Source organism: Siphateles boraxobius, unplaced genomic scaffold (assembly GCF_051911475.1).
Source record: "Siphateles boraxobius isolate OS27281-9 unplaced genomic scaffold, OSU_SipBor_1 30, whole genome shotgun sequence".
Classification (NCBI taxonomy): domain Eukaryota; kingdom Metazoa; phylum Chordata; class Actinopteri; order Cypriniformes; family Leuciscidae; genus Siphateles; species Siphateles boraxobius.
The window spans coordinates 482,684-506,606 of record NW_027508920.1 but is presented as its reverse complement, the minus strand read 5'-3'; the positions used below and the strand labels follow the sequence as shown (position 1 = coordinate 506,606).

Sequence of the window (23,923 nt, the reverse complement as noted above, 5' to 3'; positions counted from 1 at the left end):
TTCACAGTTTAACAATTTAATGCCTTTTAATGGCTTGATTAAATCAGACTCTATCATAATAGCATGTCTCTGCTTGACTTGACCCATGTCCTTACCCAATGAGGTCATTGGCTGCATTGACAATCAATCATCCATATTAATTCTGTGTATAAAAGTGCAAATATTGGATTAAGCCAGTTGCATTTGGCCACTGTTGAACTCAGACTTTTTGATGTCTGTCTTTCTTGGCATACTCTTGCTTAACTTTCAACTTCATGCACAGGCAGAAAAGCCTCTTTGCCGAATGATGGGGGACCCAAAATACCCATTGCTATCCAAGGATGGAGATGTAACTATTGGAGCACTTTTTCCAATCCACAGCATAGAGACATTAACTTCATTTAAGTTTAAGAAAAAACCTCAGCTTTTATCATGCTCAAGGTGTTTTACTTCAAAATCTATTTTGGTCATTATAGCACATCATGCAAATAATGCAGTTTGTTTAACATTCTGGTTTTATTTTTTGTACAGTGTGAGTCTGAGAGATTTCCGAATGGCTCAAGTCATGATCTTTGCCATCGAGGAGATTAACAGAGGTGAAAATTTGCTTCCAAATGTTTCTATTGGCTACCGAATTTATGATACCTGTGGTTCCATACTATCTTCTATGGGTGCAAATATGGCATTAATGAATGGTGAACAATTTGCATCAGGAGACAGATGCAATGGACAGTCTCCTATTCATGCTATCATTGGAGAAACAGAGTCATCCAACACAGTTATTCTGTCCAGAACTACAGGACCTTTTACAATTCCAGTGGTAAGGAGCAAAACACTTAATGTTTGACATAAATGCTTATGACTGTTTTAACTGTTTTCTTATGCCTTATTTCAGATAAGTCCCTCAGCCTCATGTGAATGTCTCAGTAATAGAAAAGATTACCCCTATTTCTTCAGGACTATCGCTAGTGATTACCACCAGAGCAGAGCACTAGCATACATAATAAAATACTTTGGCTGGTCTTGGGTGGGAGCTGTGAACAGTGACAACGATTATGGAAACTATGGAATGGCAATATTTCTGAATACAGCCGAGAAGGAGGGGATTTGTGTGGAGTACTCTGTAAAATTCCAGAGAACAGAGCCTGAAAAACTCAAAAATGTGGTAGACACAATAAAAAAAGGCACTGCAAAAGTCATTGTTGCATTTCTTACCAATTTTGAAATGAACAATCTACTTGATTATTTAATTATTCAGAACATTACAGGCCTCCAAGTAATTGGTGTGGAGGCATGGATAACAGCAAACAGTATGGTCACTCCAAACAGTTTTCATGTGCTGGGAGGATCATTGGGGTTTGCTGTGAAAAAAAACAATATTGAAGGTTTTGCAGATTATGTTTTAAAAGCATTCTGGGACACAGCTTTTCCATGCTCGCAGGCTGAGGGTAATTCTTCTCAATATCAATTAATTTGCAACGCATATCAAGATCTCCTTGTGTTGAAAAGCAACAATGAAGATGTGGCTGAACAAAGATATGCAAGCAATGTATACAAATCAGTTTATGCCGTGGCTCATTCACTACACACTCTACTGAAGTGCAAAGAAAAGGAGGGTTGTGAAACAGACCTGAAAATACAACCACAGGAGGTAATAACGTAAAAAAAGATAGACAGAGTGATAGACTGAAAGGGAGAGAACAAGACGATTCACCAATTTGTGCCTGAAATTGACTTTTTCTCAATAGGTGGTTAAGGCTCTGAAAAAGGTCAATTTCACCATAAAGATGGGAGATCATGTGTGGTTTGACAGCACTGGTGCAGTTGTAGCCCAATATGAAGTTGTGAACTGGCAGCAGGAATCTAATGGATCAATCAAGTTTAAATCAGTAGGATACTATGATGCCTCACTGGCCCCTGGCCAACGATTTGTGCTCAACACTGGCAACATAATCTGGGCTGGAGGACAGCTGGAGGTAAATGGCTGTAACATGTTTATCATACATGGTTTGTTTATAGTTTGGAAACAAAATGTCAAAACATTTGAACTGGTCTATACAAATAGCTTGAATGATATCAATTTAGAAAGGTATTTTTAACAGTGCCCTCCATCTTTTCTCAAGGCTTTGCACCAGTTCAAATTCAGAACAGAAAATTTGGTTTCCCCCACACAAAACCATTTACAGATGTATGCTGTATGATTCCACATTTATGAAAGTAAAATAATGACAAATGTATTTGAAACAAAAAAGCTTGTTGAATTTCACTAATTGAAAAAAAATGCACTGCTTGCATTTCAATGCATTGTATTTTTATGGTCTGAAATTCAACATGGTCTTATATTTAAGCTGTGAATGTTTCAATTCAAAACATTTCACACACATTTTCATTATTAAAAATTCAATGTTACATATTCACATTCCAGAATTCAGTCCGTTTGAAAATACAACATATAATATTCGACAGGCAATTTTCGGTCCATTTTATTTTGCTTTATAAATTCGCTTCCATAAATTCAGTGGTTCAAATGTATATAGTGTGCCTCATCTTTATGCACACTGAGATGATTTTTTTATTACTGTATTAGTCTAATAAGCCACATTAAGCGTTTTGTATATTAATGCTTAATTTTGTCTTTTGCATAACTTGCGTTCATATTGTGGGCTAATCTTCTTGCCTGAAAATAGTTTGAATCTTATCAATAAGGTTTATACTAAGTTTGGTCTTTTAATATTACTGCATTTTTCTATTAAGCTACCTTAAGTGTGTAATTTGTCCCAACGGCTAGAGAATGCTGGAGTTTGACGTATGAGGGAAACCCTAATACTGCAGCACAGCGCAGCGATATAAAGTTAAGGAAACTTAACAACCGAGAGACTCATATGTAATGTTTGATCTGTACATCAGCATCAGGAGAATAATGTTATAATATCGTTCATGGTAGAGAAAGCTGCTTACATGTACACGGGGAAAGAAACCACAAAGAATTAAACGCAAATTCAGATTTTTTGTCTTAGTTAGCCTTTACCGCACATATACTGCTGGCCCTGATAATCATCTCATACACTTACTGCTTGCTCCATTTCTGCAAATCCGCGTTTGGTAATGAATTATTTTCTCTGGTCAACATCAAAACCCGCTTGGACCACCTGCTGGTGAGGTGACTAGCAGCAGATGTAGATTATGCACCAATACTCTACTGCTATTCCTGCAGTTCCCATTGTGTAATGATTTAGGTTGTATTTTTAAACGCACTATTTTGGAATTGAAATCTGAAAGGTGACTATGGATTATTACATTTTTTATAATGAAAATGTGTGTGAAATGTTTTGAATTGAAATATTCACAGTTTAAATGTGGGGTGATTTGAAAAACGCTGTTTGGAAGTTAGTCGGACTGACACACAAACAAACAACAACAAACGTGTGTAGCCAATCAGCATTAGGGGCGTATGACGGCAGAGGAGAGAGAACGAGCAAGAGGGAGATTTTAAGAAAGACTGCAGAAATTGAGATGAGACACAATACAAAAAAGAAAAGCTCAGAAAAAATCACTGGAAAATGAAGGGTTATGACTGGGCAAGAGCTTTAGGGACCCGAGTTAATATTAGAAAAGCTTTCAAGCGCTGGAGAGAGCTATGCGGGAAGACCTGAAAACAGACAAGGAGGTTGCTTTGATTCCGCTCCACACATGAGTAACACTGGGTTTGAGTTTGTCTGGAGCTGCTGTGCTGTTGGCAACTAACAACGAACTCTTGTTTGTAAATACTATTGTGTAATGTACGTTCATTTTTTGTGCTTACTTGTCATTCGTTAATTATCTGCACTTTATTTTTCGTGAAGCATTATTTTGCTGTGCTTCTGGTATGATAAACAGTCATCCACTCTTGGATTGCGTGCGTAATGGAGGCCAGCTAGTGAGAGTCATGCTGACAACGGCTAGAGAATGCGGCTTTTAGCGCCATTGTTAGTGCACTCGCCTCGCATGCCAGCAAACAGGGTTTGAGACCGACTCGGAGCAAAGCGGTTTGGTTTGGTGGTTGTTTTGGAGGCGGAGCAATGAAGAGAGGGGTGTGTTTGTTTGAGTTGATTTCAAATATCAATAATGTCCAACAGCGTTTTTTAATTTATTGCTTACCCACCTTTAAATGTACAACCATGTTGAATTTCAGACCATAAAAAATGAAAGCCCTAAACATACAATGCATTAAAATACAAGCACTGTTAATGCAATGCAATTTAACAAGCTTTTTTGTTTCAAATACATTTGTCATTATTGTACTTCCATCACATTGGTTTCAAAGAAGATTATATGATTTACATTACCAAGAATCAACTGAATATTAGAAAACGAAAATTGCATTCATTCTTGGTGTACAAGGAAAATAGTTGTGGTCTAAATTGTATACAGTGCATTTATATTGTTTACTGACACTGGAAATTCAGAGCAAAAAGGTCAAGTGACAATGAGGTTTGATCAAATGTACAAAAGCAACAGCAGAGGGCATTACTGAAAGAGTGTTGAACAAAATGGCATCACTACAGTAGTAATGGTTTTGAATTTCTGTAACAGCACTTTGAAATGAATTTAATTCCAAAACCATTTTCACTGACCATGAGCATGTGTCCCATTGCATATTGGCATCAATTAACATTGCAGGTATGAAATACTGTTCTCAGAAATTGACAAATTAACAAGAAAATTACAAGCATTTTTATTTTGCAACGTAAAATTAGATAATTGTGTACCGTGTATTTTTCTATGTAGAAGCCAAGGTCTGTGTGCAGTCAGAGCTGTCCTCCAGGCACCAGGAAGGCTGCACAGAAAGGAAGACCTGTCTGCTGTTTTGACTGTATTCCATGTGCAGATGGAGAAATCAGTAATGAGACAGGTAATTTTCAGCCCATCTCTCAGTTTTGTTCCATGTACCTTCGGATAATTTATTTTCTCGTTTTCTTGTTTTCTAAACGGAAAAACGAAGAAACGGTTAATTTATCACATATTCAACCCTTCTCATGAACACACTTTGTTCTAATCCGCAATTGGGGTTCCCCCAGAGGATAAGATGTCAATAGCAGCATCGGACGGTGAGCTGGCCTCTGGCGATGGCGACTCAGCTGTGTTATCTCCCTCTGGGAGTGTAACGTTGCCTGAGCCAGATCCAGAAATGTCAGCTATGCTGAAACGGGCCGCCGAGGCTGCCGGGCTCGAGTGGAACCCTCCACCGTGTCCGGCAGTCTCGGTTGGAGGATTTGTGTCTCGGGGCTGGCCGCGCTGGTTCTCAGCTCGCCGCCCCAGTGCCTTTCTTTCCTGAAGTGCATAGAGAGCTTACCAGGTTGTGGACGGCACCTTTCTATGCCAGAAACTGCCTGAATAGCTTTTCTCCCTCACTAGCCTAGATGGAGGAGCGGTGAAGGGTTGCAAGGCTAACCACCTACTGGCGATATTTCATAAACGTTTCATCTTGTAATTTATTTAATATTTCTGTATTCAAACGTTGTTTAAAACATAAAATGAATCTCATTGTATTATGCATTTGCAGTTGTGTAAATGCACTGACCTCTCGAGCAGCATTAAATTGTGTAAATAGGCCTACATCAAAAAGCAACTTCAGATGCTGCTTCTTTGCCCCCTCTACAGCACAAGATGCCTTTGGTTGAAACAGCCTATAGTGTTAAACTCTAATTTAATGACCAAATTTAAGAATTTAAATTTAAAGATGACATAGTCCTACATTAAATAATAGTATTCATAATTTAAGTATACTTAATTATTTAAGTACATTTGGCTTAATTAATTTCTGACGGTGATACATGGCAATAAATATAAAAATACTCTTCATCTCGCTTTATTGTTCAAGGTGTCTACCATTGAATCAATTCTGCTCTGTGCTTCGCTGTAACTTATGCATTCTCTCTGCGCTGTCCAGGCTGCCGCTCAGCTTCGGCACATAGATTCTGAGAGTTGGTCTGCTAAATAAAACAGGCAGTGTGCCAAAAATGGCTAGCGGTAGTTGTGAGAGCAGATGTCACATAAATTATTATTAAATACGATAAATTAGTATTTCACGGCACGCACATTTATGTATAGCCTACACATAAGAAAGCACTGTCTAGGCTCTGCCCTGGTATAGTTTGTGTCGAGCCATTTACTAGTCTGGCTGTTTGATGAGAAATAGATTAAATGTAGTTGCAATACACTCTGTATTAATCCGAACAGCTGGAGTGCCCTTGAGAGCCCTCAGAGGGCACTCCACATCAGACTATTGTCATTCCGTCAAACTACAATTCACATAATTCTCATTGTTCTCAGCACTCATTGTTTTCAACTGTGTCTCATTATCCTGTTAAGCTCACCCTATAAAAGCCTGGTTCATTCTGTTAGTCTCTGCAAAGTCTTGTATGTGTCTTACTGCATTTCTGAGCGTGTTTGTATCCAGTTTTCCCCTGTGTCCTGATTATCTGCTTGTTCCCTCGGATTTCTCTCTTTGCCTCAGCCTTTAACTAGTGATGGGCAGATCGAGGCTTCATGGAACACTGAAACAGTTGAAGCAAATTTGCCGTATTCGTTTCGAACAGTTTAAAAATCGAACAGTTTTGATGTAATGAAGCCTTGTTTCTTGAAATCACGTGACTCTGGCAGTTTGATACACGCTCTGTACCATTGATTCAGAACAAAAGATTCGTAAAGATTTTGAAGCTTCAGGAAGCAGTGTTTCGAAATTGCTATCACTACCTTTAACTGTTATTGTTTGTTTGTGTATGAGCCTTGCCTGGATTTGGATTACGATTATGGATAACCCTTTAATTAAATACTGTATTTGGATCCTCAACCTTCTTGTCTCTGAGCAGTAATTGTAACAATTATTCTGTTGTGCGGAGATAAGAACTGATGACAACACGGCTTTATCTACCCCAAACGTTTCCAAGCAACACAGCAGTAATGACTTTATCTTTATCAACTTCTTTACTTACAAGATTGATAATATCCGGGAGAAAATTATAACTATGCAACCGTCAACTATAGTATTGCATCAGGCAGTGCATTGTAGTCTCCCTGATGAAAAATTTTATTCATTCATTGCTAATAGGATGAATAATTTCAAACTCATTAAATCATCTAAATCGAAAACACGTATGTTAGACCCTATAACGACTAAACTACTGGAAGCATCTCTTTCAGAGGTCATAGATCCTCTTCTTAATATCATTCATTTATCTTTGTCATTAGGATACGTACAAAAAACTTTTTAAGCTGGCTATGATTAAACCGCTTGTTAAAAAAACGCAACTTGATCCAACAGAATTAGTCAATTACAGGCCGATCTCAAATCTACCTTTTCTGTCAAAGATACTAGAAAAGGCAGTATCTTCACAACTATGTTCCTTTTTAGAAAGAAATGGTATCTGCGAGGATTTTCAATCAGGATTTAGACCGTATCATAGTACTGAGACAGCTCTCATTAGAGTCACAAATGATTTGACCTTATCATCCGATCGTTGTTGTATCTCTCTATTAGTGTTACTCGATCTTAGTGCTGCATTTGACACTATCGACACTATGTTGTTATTAGTGAAATTGCACTACCATGGTTTAAATCATACTTATCTGACCAGTATCAGTCTGTAGCAGTAAATTAAGAGATGTCTTATCAGTCAAAAGTTCAGTATGGTGTACCACAAGGCTCAATACTAGGACTGCTGCTGTTCACTCTGTACATGCTACCCTTAGGAGATATCATTAGGAGGCATGGCATTAGTTTTCACTGTTATGCTGATGATACTCAGCTCTATATTTCTTCACTCCCTGATGAAACTTAACAATTCACAAAATTAACGGAATGCATAGCAGATATACAAAACTGGATAACTAGCAATTTCCTACTAATTAATTCTGAAAAAAAAAAAGAGATTCTAATTTTAGTGGACAAAAAACGTCCTCAAGTAATAACCTAGAATACTGTCTAACACTTGATGGTTCCTCTGTCAAGTCCTCGTCGTCGGTTAGGAACCTGGGTGTGCTCTTTGATACCAATCTTTCAATTAAAAATGTCAAATAATCTGTAAAACCGCATTTTTTCATATTTAAAATATATCTAAATTACATCAAATGCTCTACATGAAAAATGCAGAACAATTAGTTCATGCGTTCATGCCTTCATGGCTAGATTATTGTGATGCTATTATGGGTGGTTGCCCTGCACGCTTAACAAACAAACTACAGCTGGTCCAATACGCAGCAACTAGAGTTCTTAAAAGAACCAGGAAGTATGACCATATTATCCCGGTTCTGTCAACACTACATTGGCTCCCTATTAAACATTGTATACATTTTTAAATATTGCTGATTATTACAAAGCACTAAATGGTTTAGCTCCGCAGTACTTGAGCGAGCTCTTAACGCATTATAGTCCTTCACGTCTATTGTTATCTCAAAATTCCGGCCAGTTGATAATACCTAGAATATCAAAATCGACTGCTGGCGGAAGATCGTATTCCAATTTACCACCAAAACTTTGGAATAATCTTCCTATCATTCTCCAGGAAGCAGACACACTCTGTCAGTTCAAATCTAGACTAAAAACACATCTCTTTGACCTAGCATACACAACACATTATCTTCTATAATTCAATGTTAGGCTGCATAGTTTAGATTAGGTGGGACGGGGAACACTTCCCATAAATCCTGTTGTACTTGGTACATCATAAGAAGGATGGCGCCTACGCTAATATTAGTCTCTCTGTTTATCCAGAGGTTTACTGCAGTCCGCCGGATCCAGGGTGTATCCAGATCTGAGGAAGGACCAGCGCCTGGACACGACGACAACGCAGTCCTGAAATGTCAACTAGTCTCTCCCCTGTGAAGGCCTCCTTCCTTTTATCTCTGTACAGATAAAACTTTGTCGGGATAATTCCGGTTCGCGTTGCTATGCAGATGCGACAAACATGTATGTATTATAAATATTTAAGGCCAGACAAGTAGTTTGTTGAGGGTTGATATGTGAATAAGGACTACACGCCTGTGCACATATATATTCAAACGCGCATACCTATCGACTGAACACGTGATGCGCATGTGCGGGCCGTTTGCATTTTCGCGCGTTTGCGTTTTTGAGGTTTGCGCAGAGAAAACGGATGATCTATTTCACCTTCAAAACTATTTCAGGGAGTGCGTTCTCGAGACACCAGGCACTGTTTTGTGCGGATGGGCGGCCGGAGTGCGTTAGGGTTTTTTCTGTTAGAACGGTGTCGTGTTAGCGGCCCCTAAGTTAATAACTAATGATCTCCGCAACTTAAGTGAATCAGTCAAGACTATCTTTAGCTGGACAATAACTTTATCCAAGAGCTGTGGGGCCTAAACAATCTGTTACGGTCATTTCTTTTATCACTGTGAAGCTGCTTTGAAACAATCCATACTGTTAAAAGCACTTTATAAATGAAGGTGACTTGACTTGACTTTGGTTGACCAATCAGCGGAAAGGGGCATTTATTTCCGCCCATATAGAGATCGAATATTTAAGCTATTTATCCATTTTGGTTTTACTGTTTTTCCATTTGGCGGATTAGAACAAAGTGTGATGAAAATAAAAATATGAAAAAACAACGCAAGATTTGTTTATTTATGTTAATGAGAAGGGTCAGATTTGTGATAAATGAACGGTTTCTTTGTTTTTCCGTTTAGAATACAAAACAAGCAAACAAATTATCTGAAGGTACACAGACCAGTTTTTATTTTTATTCCTTCTTTGTCTTTCCCTTCTCTTGTAGTTTTGGCATGCAAAGTCTTAGCAAAGAGTTCATAAATACAATTATTTTCCTTTTGTTTGTAACATCACAGTTGTCTTTCCAGATTCAAATAACTGCAAGCAGTGTCCAGGGGAATATTGGTCTAACGCTGAGAAAAATAAATGTGTGTTAAAAGCTGTCGAATTTCTGTCATTCACAGAAGTTATGGGTATAGTGCTAGTCTTTTTCTCACTGTTTGGAGTTGGATTGACTGTACTGGTGTCAATCCTGTTTTACAGCAAGAAGGACACCCCGATAGTAAAAGCCAACAACTCAGAGCTAAGCTTCCTCCTGCTCTTCTCATTGATTCTGTGTTTTCTCTGTTCACTTACTTTCATTGGTCGGCCCACTGAGTGGTCCTGTATGTTGCGACACACAGCGTTTGGGATCACTTTTGTCCTCTGTATCTCCTGTGTTCTGGGGAAAACAATGGTGGTGTTAATGGCCTTCAGGGCTACACTTCCAGGAAGTAATGTCATGAAATGGTTTGGGCCTGCACAACAACGACTCAGTGTTCTTGCCTTTACACTTATACAGGTTCTTATCTCTGTGCTATGGCTAACAGTATCTCCTCCATTTCCCTACAAAAATATGAAATATTACAAAGAAAAGATCATTCTTGAGTGCAGTCTGGGTTCTACTATAGGTTTCTCAGCTGCTCTGGGTTATATTGGTCTACTGGCTGTCTTGTGCTTCATGATGGCTTTTTTGGCTAGGACGCTGCCTGATAAATTCAATGAAGCCAAATTCATCACATTCAGTATGCTGATATTCTGTGCTGTATGGATCACATTTATCCCATCTTATGTCAGTTCTCCTGGAAAATTTACTGTAGCCGTGGAGATATTTGCCATTTTAGCTTCAAGCTTTGGTTTACTATTCTGCATATTTGCACCAAAATGTTATATAATCATGTGTAAGCCTGAACAAAATACAAAGCAGCATATGTTGGGAAAGTTTAACAAATAAACTGATTTAATTTAACTGTTCTTTTTCAATGCTATATATGTGGACAAAGTCATAACAATTTGACCATGTACAAAGTAGCTCTGTAGGACGTATGTGGTCCACGAGTTTGAGTCAGTCACCATGCTTTGCATGTTGTAGGTTTTCCTGTTGCTAGTTACACTAAATAATAGTTTAGGGTATTTTCTTACAAATTTCATACTGATTTTTATGGTGGTATCTGAATTGTTCTAATATGTGTAAAACAAAGCTGTTACTTGCATGAATGACGTGGTAGGCCTGCCTGAAATGTGAATCTGGCAGTTTTAGTGCTAAAATTGATTATTTTCATTGAGGAGATTAACTTTATTGCCCTTAAAGGTGAATCTTTATGTAGACAACAGTATACATATACACATATAGCAACACAACACACACACACACACACACACACAGAAAATAACACACATTTATAAGAAATCATTTACAAACCTAATTCTTATATCTATTTGATTTGCACAAGGGGAGTTTAAATCTCCTTCTTGAAGGAAGCTGTTGAAGTTCAGTACACAATGTGTGAGTGACATCAGAAAGAACTAACTGGCCCTTCCTTATCACCCTATGCTCATAAATTTGTGTGATAGTCCTAAAGTCGTGGTGCGTTCACGTGCTATGGTAATTATGGTAAATACCAAAAGCCGACGTGGAAAATGCACAAGAACACCCCCTCATGTGGTATTTTCCACTGGGCAGCTTGTAGAATATTTTGATGCACGAGTTGCCGAGATGATCGAGAGAACCTTTGACCTTTTCAAAATGGCGGAGAGCAACGCGAGAGTCGTGAATGGTAAAAATATGTACTATTCATGATCTAGAAAATATAAAGCATATTATTTACCGTTTGAGTTTTGATAAATCATCTACTTGCTGTAGCAAATGACTTAAGCAATCTAAAATAGTTTTAGCTAAATAACAAGTATGGATCTCCATCTTTTTACCACATTACGACAACAAAAGCACTTGAACGCAACACACTGGTAAATACCAGTTCACAGGTGGAAAATATCATATTTTCCATAGCACTGGAACGCACCATAGGTCCCCACTATCTTGCTGCACATTGTAACTATACTAGTCAACTTCCTCCCACTCTTGACATTAAGATTGCCATACCAACAAATAAGGAAAAAACTTAAAACAGATTCAATAAAACAAGTATAAAAGGAATAAAGGAAGCATCCATATTTAAAGTTCGAAGTTTCCTGAGAAAATACATACGCTGAAGAGCTTTTCCTCTAATAATATCAGTGTTTACCTCGAATTTTAGTTTATCATCAAATGCAGTCCCTAAATATTTATACTGTTTGACCACTTCTACCTGATGTCCCTTTATGACAGAAGGCAACACAGGTGCAGAGCTCTTCTTACGGAAATCAATGGACATCTCTTTTGTTTTCGAAGCATTAATATTTAAAAATGAAGCATCACACCATTGAATAATATGATCTAACACTGGACCAGGATCTGACTCAAACTCAATGAGGAGAGACACAATCACAGAGTCATCCACAAATTTAACAATGTGTCTCCCATTAAAAATACTACGACAGTCATCGGTATAAAGAAAACAAAAGAGGGGACAAAACACAACCCTGTGGGGTACCAGTTGAAGACAACACTGCATTAGACAACACACCATTGACACATACTCTTTGGGATCTATTAGTTAAAAAATCCACCAACCAACACAATGCTTAAGTCTAAATGAAAATCATCAGTCAGTTTCTTTGCCAAAATATGAGGCTGAACACAATTAAAAGCAGAGGAAAAATCAAAAAAAGCAAATGTACATGATTTTTTGTGCCTTCTTGATACAGGTGATACATGTGGCATCATAAATGATACAGGTGGCATCATCCACTCCTATACCTGATCTATATGCAAACTGCATCCTTCCTTACCATTTTTTCAAATGATTTAATAACCAAAGAAGTAAGTGCAAAAGGCCTATAAGAGAAAGATCTTTTTTTTTTTTCGCAATGCACTATATGCACGGCCACTTCCTGGTTTTAGATAGGCCAGCTCAGTCATTTCCGGTCAACTGTCAAAAATCAGGCGGCCATGAAGATGTCTTTCTACACTCGCTGTCTTCAGGATTTACCTCAAGTCAACATCAATGATGTACACCGCCTTATTCAGGAGAACTCGAAGGCTTCGTCCAGTAAACGGGAAAAAGGATTTAAGTTGTACATATCCAGTTATATTCATGACTGTGAAGGTAAGTTATCGATTATCAATACTAACGTTACTGTTATGATGATGTTTTTTCACGATCGCTAGCAAAACATCCAAACAGTTAAGTTACTATACTTTAGTGTTTAACGTTAGTTGTAAGCATGTAAATGTACAATTATATGTAGGTACTACTCTCCTCTGATTACCAGGCTCGACATATACAATAGTATGTTGTTAAATAACATGAAACTGTAAAATGCCACGATCGTTACTTAGCTGCTGTCCGTAACTTTTTTTATTTTCAAAATTTACACAATTTATATGATGAGTGAGTACATCTTGAATCCATTTTCCAAACGTGTTTTTGTCTTATTCGGAATCACTACGTTACATCTATAATACGTTTATATTGGGACTATTTTAGACCAGTCAGCTCGTACAACTATGGACTGGAGTGAGTTAACTTAACAGCATACCTGCGTGACTCGCCATAGACATAAACAGAGAGAAGTAGCTCCGGCTACAATGTTCTTCCGCAAGATGCATGCAGTTCTGTTTATTAACCGCTAGAGTGCCAAAGTTAATGATGGACTCTTATCTGTATGACCATAAATAACAGTAGGCTATTAAGATGTTTTACACTGCTGAAGAAAAATCTAAATGTGCATGTGTATTGATATTCCATGTGTTGTAATTATTTTGTTTCTCAGTTTCTGACAAGAACGAGGCAAGAGAGGTTTCTGTGAGGGCAAGATGCTTCAGGTCTATGAGGAAAAATGAGAGACCACAACTTGAGTGTAGGGGAATGAGATCAGATTAATGTAATAAGATTTACATTGTCTGCTCTCTGGGAATTAAATGTCATTTGTTTTTTTTTTTAATGCAGCTAGTGATTGTAATAGACCACTGTTTGGACACAGGCTTACAGCCTACTGTTGCTGTTGCTGTCAGAACAGTAGTTCACCGGACCACTATATTAACTGCACACTTTGTATTCTAACAAGCATTTACACAGTAATTTATTACATGATTTCCATTACACGAGAGTAGATGTTAAAACTTCATGCTGATTTGTACTCGGCTTTCGCCAAGAAAAGCACCAACTAAGACGTAGCTTTACAGTAACCTATGCTTCTCCATCCATTTACGCTTCTTTCCATCTGGTGACGTGAATCTCCTTCTGTCTGGTGTTAGTAGTGTATTTGCGCATCAGCACACAAAACGGCTGCAACCACAGTGCGGTCCGCCCATAACAACCCTCTGGATTGAGCGGAGTAGGGAACATCTCTAGGGTCTTCAAGTGGGCACCTTCCGTCCTCAGTGTTTCGTCGACTAGCCCACGACACCTCAAGAGGGCTCGACAGTGACTCTGGCGTCCCAGAGTCACCCCCCTCCGTCCCCCACTCAACTCAGCCCAGCTTACTGACCTCTACTTCCCTCTTGCTGCTGAGACCTAACCACAATCTCACAATCTCTCCGCAACCCAACAATACGCGCCAACCCGTTTGACTAAGGCTGTCGAGCCCCACTGGTGCGTTAATATGCAGTTTCAGTGGCAACGGTTCCGTATGGCATACCACCTACCGCAAAACACAATATCTGCCCAACCACCCGTCATTCACGCAATATACACAGGAACGTAATGACTGTAAATACTATACAACCTCTGCAAATAACCAACAGTGCTGCTGAGACCTAACCACAATCTCACAATCTCTCCGCAACCCAACCATACGCGCCAACCCGTTTGACTAAGGCTATCGAGCCCCACTGGTGCGTTAATATGCAGTTTCAGTGGCAACGGTTCCGTATGGCATACCACCTACCGCAAATCACAATATCTGCCCAACCACCCGTCATTCACGCAATATACAGAGGAACGTAATGACTGTAAATACTATACAACCTCTACAAATAAACCAACAGTGCTGCTGAGACCTAACCACAATCTCACAATCTCTCCGCAACCCAACCATACGCGCCAACCCGTTTGACTAAGGCTGTCGAGCCCCACTGGTGCGTTAATATGCAGTTTCAGTGGCAACGGTTCCGTATGGCATACCACCTACCGCAAAACACAATATCTGCCCAACTTCCCGTCATTCACGCAATATACACAGGAACGTAATGACTGTAAATACTATACAACCTATACAAATAAACCAACACCCTTCAAGTTTTCAAGAATTCTACGAAACCGTAGCATGGCGGCCTGTACTCAGCCAGCTAGAATCTTTCCGTCTCAACCACAGCCAGTTGCTGCTCCTTTCTGCTGCTTCAGATAAGTTCTTTACTGTGCGACGCAACTCTTGACCACTGAATCCGACGTCTCTGAGGAACCGGGTTGTAGAGTGTGCCACAAAACCTCGACAACCCACTTCCACTGGATAAACCTGGACTCTCCATCCTCGCTGTTCTGCTTCAGTGGCCAGATGAGCATACCGAAATTTCTTCCTCTCATATGCCTCATCTACCGCATCCTCCCATGGCACTGTTAACTCTATCAGTTGAACAATGCGTGCTGATCCAGACCACAAAACAATATCTGGTCGTAGGTTAGTGGTGGCAATCTCAGGTGGAAAAATAAGCCGTTGATCAAGATCAGCCAGCATCTTCCAGTCCCTAGCAGCTTCCAGTTGTCCTGGGCGAGAATTGGTGTTAGCACCTTTTCTTGGTGGTTGCTCGCCTGGGCGGAGGAATATTGTCTTCTGCGTGTAATGTTTTGCTAGAACAGGCGGCAACTTATTGGTCATACTACGCTTGCCTTCCAATGCTAAAGCCAAACATCGCAATACTTGGTCATGGCGCCAAGTAAACCGACCTTGGCTAAGAGCCACCTTACATCCTGTCAAAATGTGCCTTAATGTGGCAGGTGATGAACACAAAGGACAAGAGGGATCCTCTCCTAGCCAGAGGTTTAGGTTCTGCGGTGATGGGAGAACATCATATGTTGACCTAATAAGGAAACTGATCCTACTCTCTTCCATTGACCAAAGGTCTTGCCAGCCCATTTTTCGTTGTTCCACACTCTCCCATCTCATCCACTTTCCCTGCTTGGCCTGGGAAATGGCCTTTATACATATCATCCTCTCCTCCTGCTTTCGCACCTCGTTGACTACCAGCTTCCTCCTTTGAGCTGGGCCTGCCTTGTGCCATTTAGGAGGAGCTAAACTGAGCCCAAAACCCCCTCTTCCATGCTGTACCTGTCCCACGATATCCCCAATTTGAAGGTCAGCCTTTGCCTCTACTACAGATTTCTTTGCTGACCACTTTCTACCAGTTTTTACCACAGGGGCTGCCTCCCTTACACATTTGTCGTGTGACTCTGCTGAAGTCATTTCCAGTCTGACCTTGGCACACTTAAACTCCTCGGTTAAAGCAGAGACTGGCAGCTGCAATACTCCTTTACTATAAAGTCCCACTCTGCTGAGGCAGCGTGGAACTCCCAACCATTTCCTGATGTATGAACTTATTAACGCTTCCAGCTTATCCACTGTTGTCAAAGAAACCTCGTACACAGTCAGTGGCCACAGCAACCTTGGCAGTAGACCAAACTGAAAGCACCAGAGTTTTAGTTTGCCTGGTAGAGCACAGCTGTTTATGCTCTTCAACCCTTCCACTGCTTGTCGTCTAACTTCTCTCACTCGAACTGTGTCCTTTAGATCCCCATCGTACCATCTCCCTAGACTCTTCACTGGCTTCTGAGAAACTGTTGGTATTGCCTCACCATTAATGAAGAATATTTTATCTACTACCTTGCCTTTAACTATTGAGATGCTCCTTGATTTAGAGGGCTTAAATTGCATTCGTGCCCATTCAATATTATCTGTTAACTTCCCCAATAACCGATTAGTGCAGGCTACCGTTGTAGTCATGGTTGTCATGTCATCCATGTATGCTCTGATTGGTGGTAGTCGCATCCCAGAAGCCAAGCGCTCTCCTCCTACTACCCATTTTGATGCCCTAATGATTACTTCCATTGCCATGGTAAAAGCCAGTGGAGAAATGGGGCATCCTGCCATTATTCCAACCTCTAAGCATTGCCATGTAGTGCTGAATTCTGGAGTTGAGAAACTAAATTGCAAATCTCCAAAATAGGCTTTCACTAAATTTGTTATCGACATCGGTACCCTGAAAAAATCAAATGATGCCCAAAGAAGCTCATGTGGCACTGAACCATATGCATTAGCCAAATCCAGGAATGTCACGTGGAGCTCCTTCCTCTCCTTTTTAGCTGATTGTATTCGTTGCCAGATAACACTGATATGTTCTAAGCATCCTGAGAATCCTGGAATGCCCGCTTTTTGAACTGAAGTGTCAATGAAGCCATTCTTTAATAGGTAGGTTGACAATCTCTGAGCAATAATGCTGAAGAAAATTTTGCCTTCGACGTTTAATAGTGAAATAGGGCGAAACTGACTGATGCTTGTAGCATCTTTTTCTTTGGGTATAAAGACTCCCCCTGCTCGGCGCCATGATCTAGGTACAACCTGCTTTTCCCAAGCCACTTTTATCAATTTCCACAGAATCCTTAGAACTCCTGAAGCACTTTTGTACACTCTGTACGGAACTCCATTAGGCCCTGGAGATGATGAAGCCCTTGCCTTTCTCACCACCTGCTCTATCTCTTTCCACTTAGGTGCACAGACCTCCATTTGGTATTCTGGTGGATTGACAGGTGGGATGTCTGACGGAATTGACATAGGCTCATGCCTTTTTGCATCTGTATGCGTTTCCTCCAAATATCTCTCTAGCTCAACCCTAGATGCTTTTAAAGTGCCATTCTTCTCACTGGTGAATAACTTCTTTATGAATTTGAATGGATCTTTATAGAAATTAGCCCTCGCACGTTCCTTCTTTTTTTATCGTTTCCGTAGGCGCTCAGCTCTGCGTAATGTTGCAAGCTTATCTTTTATGGCCCTTTGTAAGAGATTGAGTCCCTCCTTCTGACTTTGTTCCGCTCTTTTCCATTGCTTCCTCAGCTGTCTCCTTTCTCTAACTAACCCTTCAATTTTCTGCTGCCGTCTAGACAGGAGTAGTTTGTACTTTTTCCTTCCTTTTTTCCACACCAAACCTCTCACTTCCATATGCGTAAATGATGTCCCCAAATTTATCCAGCTTCTTTTCAACTGTACCAGTTAATCTTTCCAATGCAAAGCATAGATCTGTGTTTACCGTGTCCCATGCAGTTTTCTCACTAGCTCTTGGCCATCTAACTCCAGGCCTATGCCCGTTGAGGTTCTTTTCTCTCTTATGCTGGTTAGTCTGACCGGGTTCACAATAATCAATGTGTTCATCACTAACTGTGCAAACCCTCATCTCCTCTATGACAGGGGTGCTGATATCCTGCAAACTGTGGTTTGCTTCCTGTCGCTGGATTTCATTCGACTGACTTGACTGACTCCGTAAGAAGTACTGATCAATGCGAGGCCCTTGTCCCTTCTCCCTCAAGCATTTCATTTTCCCTTGATGAATCTTCAAACCCCTGACCGTTGTCGCCTTGCTCCAGCCACAGACACAAGCTTAGAGTTCAATGGCTTTGCTAACTGCTGAACCTGAACTAGTCTTTTGTGAAGTACTCTCCATACTCATATCCGTTTCCATTCCAAAGTCGTTAACCATGTTGTCCACCATTGAGTCATCTTCCGCCCCTGCTCTCGCAGACTCTAGGGGTATTTTCCTCTTTAATTTTTCAGAAGCCTTGGGCGGGTGTCTCCAGCATCCTGTAAACACAGAGCTGGATACTGCCGACAAGGGTAGCTAACCCTTACCAGCCCCATTGGGGTCTCTTTCCTCCTGTCAGCTGTCTCTCCAGGCTGTCACAAGGTCTTTCCCTTGTTGCCAGCAGCACTATTCACCGCAGTCACTGGACGTATCCAGATCTTCATGATTTCCATTACATGAGAGTAGATGTTAAAACTTCATGCTGATTTGTACTCGGCTTTCGCCAAGATAAGCACCAACCATGACGTAGCTTTACAGTAACCTATGCTTCTCCATCCATTTACGCTTCTTTCCATCTGGTGACGTGAATCTCCTTCTGTCTGTTGTTAATAGTGTATTTGCGCGTCAGCACACAAAACGGCTGCAACCACAGTGCTGTCCCCCCATAACAACCCTCTGGATTGAGCGGAGTAGGGAACATCTCTAGGGTCTTCAAGTGGGCACCTTCCGTCCTCAGTGTTTCGTCGACTAGCCCACGACACCTCAAGAGGGCTCGACAGTGACTCTGGCGTCCTAGAGTCACCCCCCTCCGTCCCCCACTCAACTCAGCCCAGCTTACTGACCTCTACTTCCCTCTTGCTGCTGAGACCTAACCACAATCTCACAATCTCTCCGCAACCCAACCATACGCGCCAACCCGTTTGACTAAGGCTGTCAAACAAATATGAACTATTAAGATTCCCAGAGAGTAGAGTTAGTTAGCCAACATTTGACACTGTAGCCCAAGGAAGGTTCAAACACTAGCTACAGTGTAAACCAACATAATTCAACTAATGATTATTTATTCCAATAATATCAGTGACTATGATTGCCTGATTCCTAAAACACAGGATATATTCAATTGATATCTGTTTTGTTTACAGGTTGTCCTCAGTCACACTGAACCTGTGCAATCATATTGCAGCATTGCTCTTCCAAACAGCACATTACAGCCAACAGGGAGCAGCAGCTGTCCCCCCGACTCACAGCTGCACAGGGTCTGAGCAGCAATGGCACAAACCCAGGACCCAGGTGAGGCTGGTCAACACTATCACAATTAATACAGTACATTGTTAATTTACACATTATAATATAATCCTACATCTTTGTGTAACCCCGTCATCTCGCAAGAGATGAGGAGAACTCAAAAGGGCCACAACCACGGTGTGTTTCGTTGCAAAGATAAAGTTTATTGCACAATATTCACAAGGATCACATGGGGTAATCAGAACTGGCAAAGAGAGAAAACAAACAAAATTATAACCGTTACAGACAACAGGGTTCGCGATCCTATCCAATGGAAATTGCTCTGAAACTGTGTGCACACTCACAAGTTCACCAAACACAAATTCACTCCAACTTGTAAAGTAAATCAAACCACTACAATCTATTCCCCAAACCTTAACAGAGTAAACCATATAGAAGAAAATGGGAACCCCACCGTCAGTTGTAGGTCGGAAACAAACAAAACAAAACAACAAAACAATTTCACAAATTAAATCAATCACTTTGCCACTTCCATACACAAGACTCAATTCAACATTAAAGTAATCTCTTCAGACACCCATTAAGGCACCAATGCTTTCAATAAAGTAAACGGCAATCATGCATCATCTGGAAATAAAATAAAGAAAGAATACAAATTTGATGATTGCCCTATAAAATATTTACAAAAATTAAAAACCTTAAAACATGTAGCAACAATGCAAAACAATAAATTAGCTCAAATCATATATAGGGAATTTAATAATTAATCATGAATGATTAATACATTGCACATTACAGTTAAATTATCGAAGCTGAAAATAGATCGATTGTATATATGAATGATCACCATAATGGGTTTGTCACGGGTGGTGTATGGCAGGAAGCACGAGGAGACGAGGAATTCAAATAAACAATAAACTTTACTATAAATCAAAACAACAAACAGGTACAGGCAGACAGAGCGGATGCAAACACCAGTTAACATAGACGAGAACCGACAAAGACAGACTGAACAGAAGAAACTAAATACAGAGACAAATGAACCATAATGATGTGAAGACAGGTGACACAGATGATGATAACGAGGAACAGGCTGGTAAGTGAGGGAGTGAGTTCAGGTGTGGAGACAAGGAGGATTCTGGGAAGTGTAGTGCAGACAAGGACAGACAGGTGCAGACGAGGACTGTGACATTACTCCCCCCTCCCGGTAGGCGTGACCTCACGCCTTAAAACAGGGGTGGGAGGGTGGGCATCCTGGAGTCTGTAACGGGAAGGCGGACCGGGTGCAGGAGGATGGACTCCAGGATGGACCAGGCGGCCATGGCGGAGCAGGACGTGGGCGTGGCCATGGCGGAGCAGGACGTGGGCGTGGCCATGGCGGAGCAGGACTTGGGCGTGGCCAGGGCGGAGCAGGACGTGGGCGTGGCTGAGCAGACGAAACCTCGGGCGTCCAGGGTGGAGCTGTCGGACCCTCGGGCATCCAGGGCGGTGGGGACCCTTCGGGCGGCCATGGCGGTGCGGACCCTTCGGGCGGCCATGGCGGTGCGGACCCTTCGGGCGGCCATGGCGGTGAGGACCCTTCGGGCGGCCATGGCGGTGAGGACCCTTCGGGCGGCCATGGCGGTGAGGACCCTTCGGGCGGCCATGGCGGTGAGGACCCTTCGGGCGGCCATGGCGGTGAGGACCCTTCGGTCGGCCATGGCGGTGAGGACCCTTCGGTCGGCCATGGCGGTGAGGACCCTTCGGGCGGCCATGGCGGCGAGGACCCTTCAGGCGGCCATGGCGGCGAGGACCCTTCGGGCGGCCATGGTGGCGAGGACCCTTCGGGCGGCCATGGTGGCGAGGACCCTTCGGGCGGCCATGGTGGCGAGGACCCTTCGGGTGGCCATGGCGATGGGGACCCTTCAGGTGGCCATGGCGGAGCCCTATGGCCCCCCCCCAAAAAATTATTGGGGAGAGTGACGTAGTCTGACAATGACTCTAGAATAGAGTCGGGGACAGGCTCTGGAACAGTATCTGGCTGGGCAAGTGGTGAGGGCTCATTGCTGGACAGGACCAGTGGAGAAGGCTTTGAGCTGGGCAGGACCAGCGGTGGAGACTCGGCTGGGCTGTACGGAACCAGCGGCGAAGAGGGCTTTGAGTTGGGCGGAACCAGCGGCGAAGAGGGCTTTGAGCTGGGCGGAACCAGCGGCGAAGAGGGCTTTGAGCTGGGCGGAACCAGCGGTGAAGAGGGCTTTGAGCTGGGCGGAACCAGCGGCGAAGAGGGCTTTGAGCTGGGCGGAACCAGCGGCGAAGAGGGCTTTGAGCTGGGCGGAACCAGCGGCGAAGAGGGCTTTGAGCTGGGCGGAACCAGCGGCGAAGAGGGCTTTGAGCTGGGCGGAAACAGCGGCGAAGAGGGCTTTGAGCTGGGCGGAAACAGCGGCGAAGAGGGCTTTGAGCTGGGCGGAACCAGCGGCGAAGAGGGCTTTGAGCTGGGCGGAACCAGCGGCGAGGAGGGCCTTGGGCTGGACGGGACCAGCGGCGAAGAGGGCATTGGACTGGACGAATGAGCCATGATCGTTGTGTGTGTAGCCCACACACACAAGATCGCCGTAATCAGCACTGTATCTTCCAGAGCTGGCTGGACGGTCTCGGGCTGGACGGTCTCGGGCTGGACGGTCTCGGGCTGGACAGTCTCGGGCTGGACGGTCTCGGGCTGGAAGGTCTCGGGCTGGAAGGTCTCGGGCTGGAAGGTCTCGGGCTGGAAGGTCTCGGGCTGGACGGTCTCGGGATGGACGGTCTCGGGCTGGACGGTCTCCGGCTGGACGGTCTCCGGCTGGACGGTCTCCGGCTGGACGGTCTCCGGCTGGACGGTCTCGGGCTCTATGCTGGACGGGACCAGCGGTGAAGGCCCTGGGCTGAACGGTGGGGTTGGAGTGGGGCTGGTGACTTCGTCGACGGTGAAGGATGAACCGCAGGATACCAGCACCCACTCCACATAGTCGGCGAAGCTCCCTCGAGGAGGTTCCCCGGACAACTGCGCTCGAGTGGTGTTGTTCAGTCCCACACGTAGAAACGTGCAGAGGCAGTCGTCCGGGAAATCGGTCTGAGGCACCAGATCCAGGAACACTTCCAGGTGTTCCTCGAGAGAGCTGACTCCCTGCTCAAGGCAGATGAGCTTGACTGCAGGGGAATCCATGATAACAAAAAGGAAAAAACAAATAAAAAGAAAACAGACTGAAGACGATACTATAACTCTTTTTGTGGTCGGTTCTTCTGTCACGGGTGGTGTATGGCAGGAAGCACGAGGAGACGAGGAATTCAAATAAAAATAAACTTTACTATAAATCAAAACAACAAACAGGTACAGGCAGACAGAGCGGATGCAAACACCAGTTAACATAGACGAGAACCGACAAAGACAGACTGAACAGAAGAAACTAAATACAGAGACAAATGAACCATAATGATGTGAAGACAGGTGACACAGATGATGATAACGAGGAACAGGCTGGTAAGTGAGGGAGTGAGTTCAGGTGTGGAGACAAGGAGGATTCTGGGAAGTGTAGTGCAGACAAGGACAGACAGGTGCAGACGAGGACTGTGACAGGGTTATGGTTCGTCATTAATATATCAATAGTCTTATTACAGATCGATTATATGAGATAACCTTAAATGGAATTAATTTAGTTATCGAACAATCTGTTTGTCCAGCAAACGGCCGTAAGATTAACTTATCAATTTTCAACAAAAATTATCTCTTTCTTATAATTCCAAAAAAGCTATTTTCTGGCCATGAAAAATCACCTTCTTGTTATTATAAAATTTAGGTTACTGAAATAGTAACGAATTGTAAAGCTTTGTAGCTAGATCAAACATTTCATTGACTTTGTAAAAAAGAACATTTTAGACATTTAGCAATCAAGAATATAATGGTTTTAATAAAATGAAACTACGGTAACAGAATTCTACATTTAAACCCCGCTATACATGTATGTACAGTAAACAGTAAAACTAACGAGACAAACGAATAACAACGGGAGTGAGAGAGAGAGAGATTGAGTGAGACAGAGAGAGAGAGTGAGAGGGAGAGAGAGAGAGTAAGAGGATAAGAAAGTGAAACTAACGGTCAGGATGAGAGAGATCACCGTGGTGATCGCAGCATGGCAAAAATCACAGACGACGTAACCCTTAGAGAGACAACAAGAAATCACATCAATCAAATCAAATCAATAACCTATACTTGCGTATGGTTCTCTTTGTGTTGCTGAAGAACGCAGAGTCGTATGCGTTTTTGTCCTTCGGCGCAA

General features: G+C 42.3%; 1 protein-coding gene across 1 annotated transcript; it reads left to right on the top strand.

The window, feature by feature from the left end:
- The first annotated feature begins 211 nt into the window (after nt 1-211).
- On the top strand, nt 212-10,733 carry LOC143757164 (extracellular calcium-sensing receptor-like). The gene is made up of 6 exons (XM_077248111.1): nt 212-420; nt 511-799; nt 875-1,630; nt 1,728-1,955; nt 4,747-4,870; nt 9,829-10,733. The coding sequence occupies exons 1-6, from the start codon at nt 212-214 to the stop codon at nt 10,731-10,733; spliced, it is 2,511 nt and encodes an 836-aa protein (XP_077104226.1).
- The last annotated feature ends 13,190 nt before the right edge of the window (nt 10,734-23,923 follow it).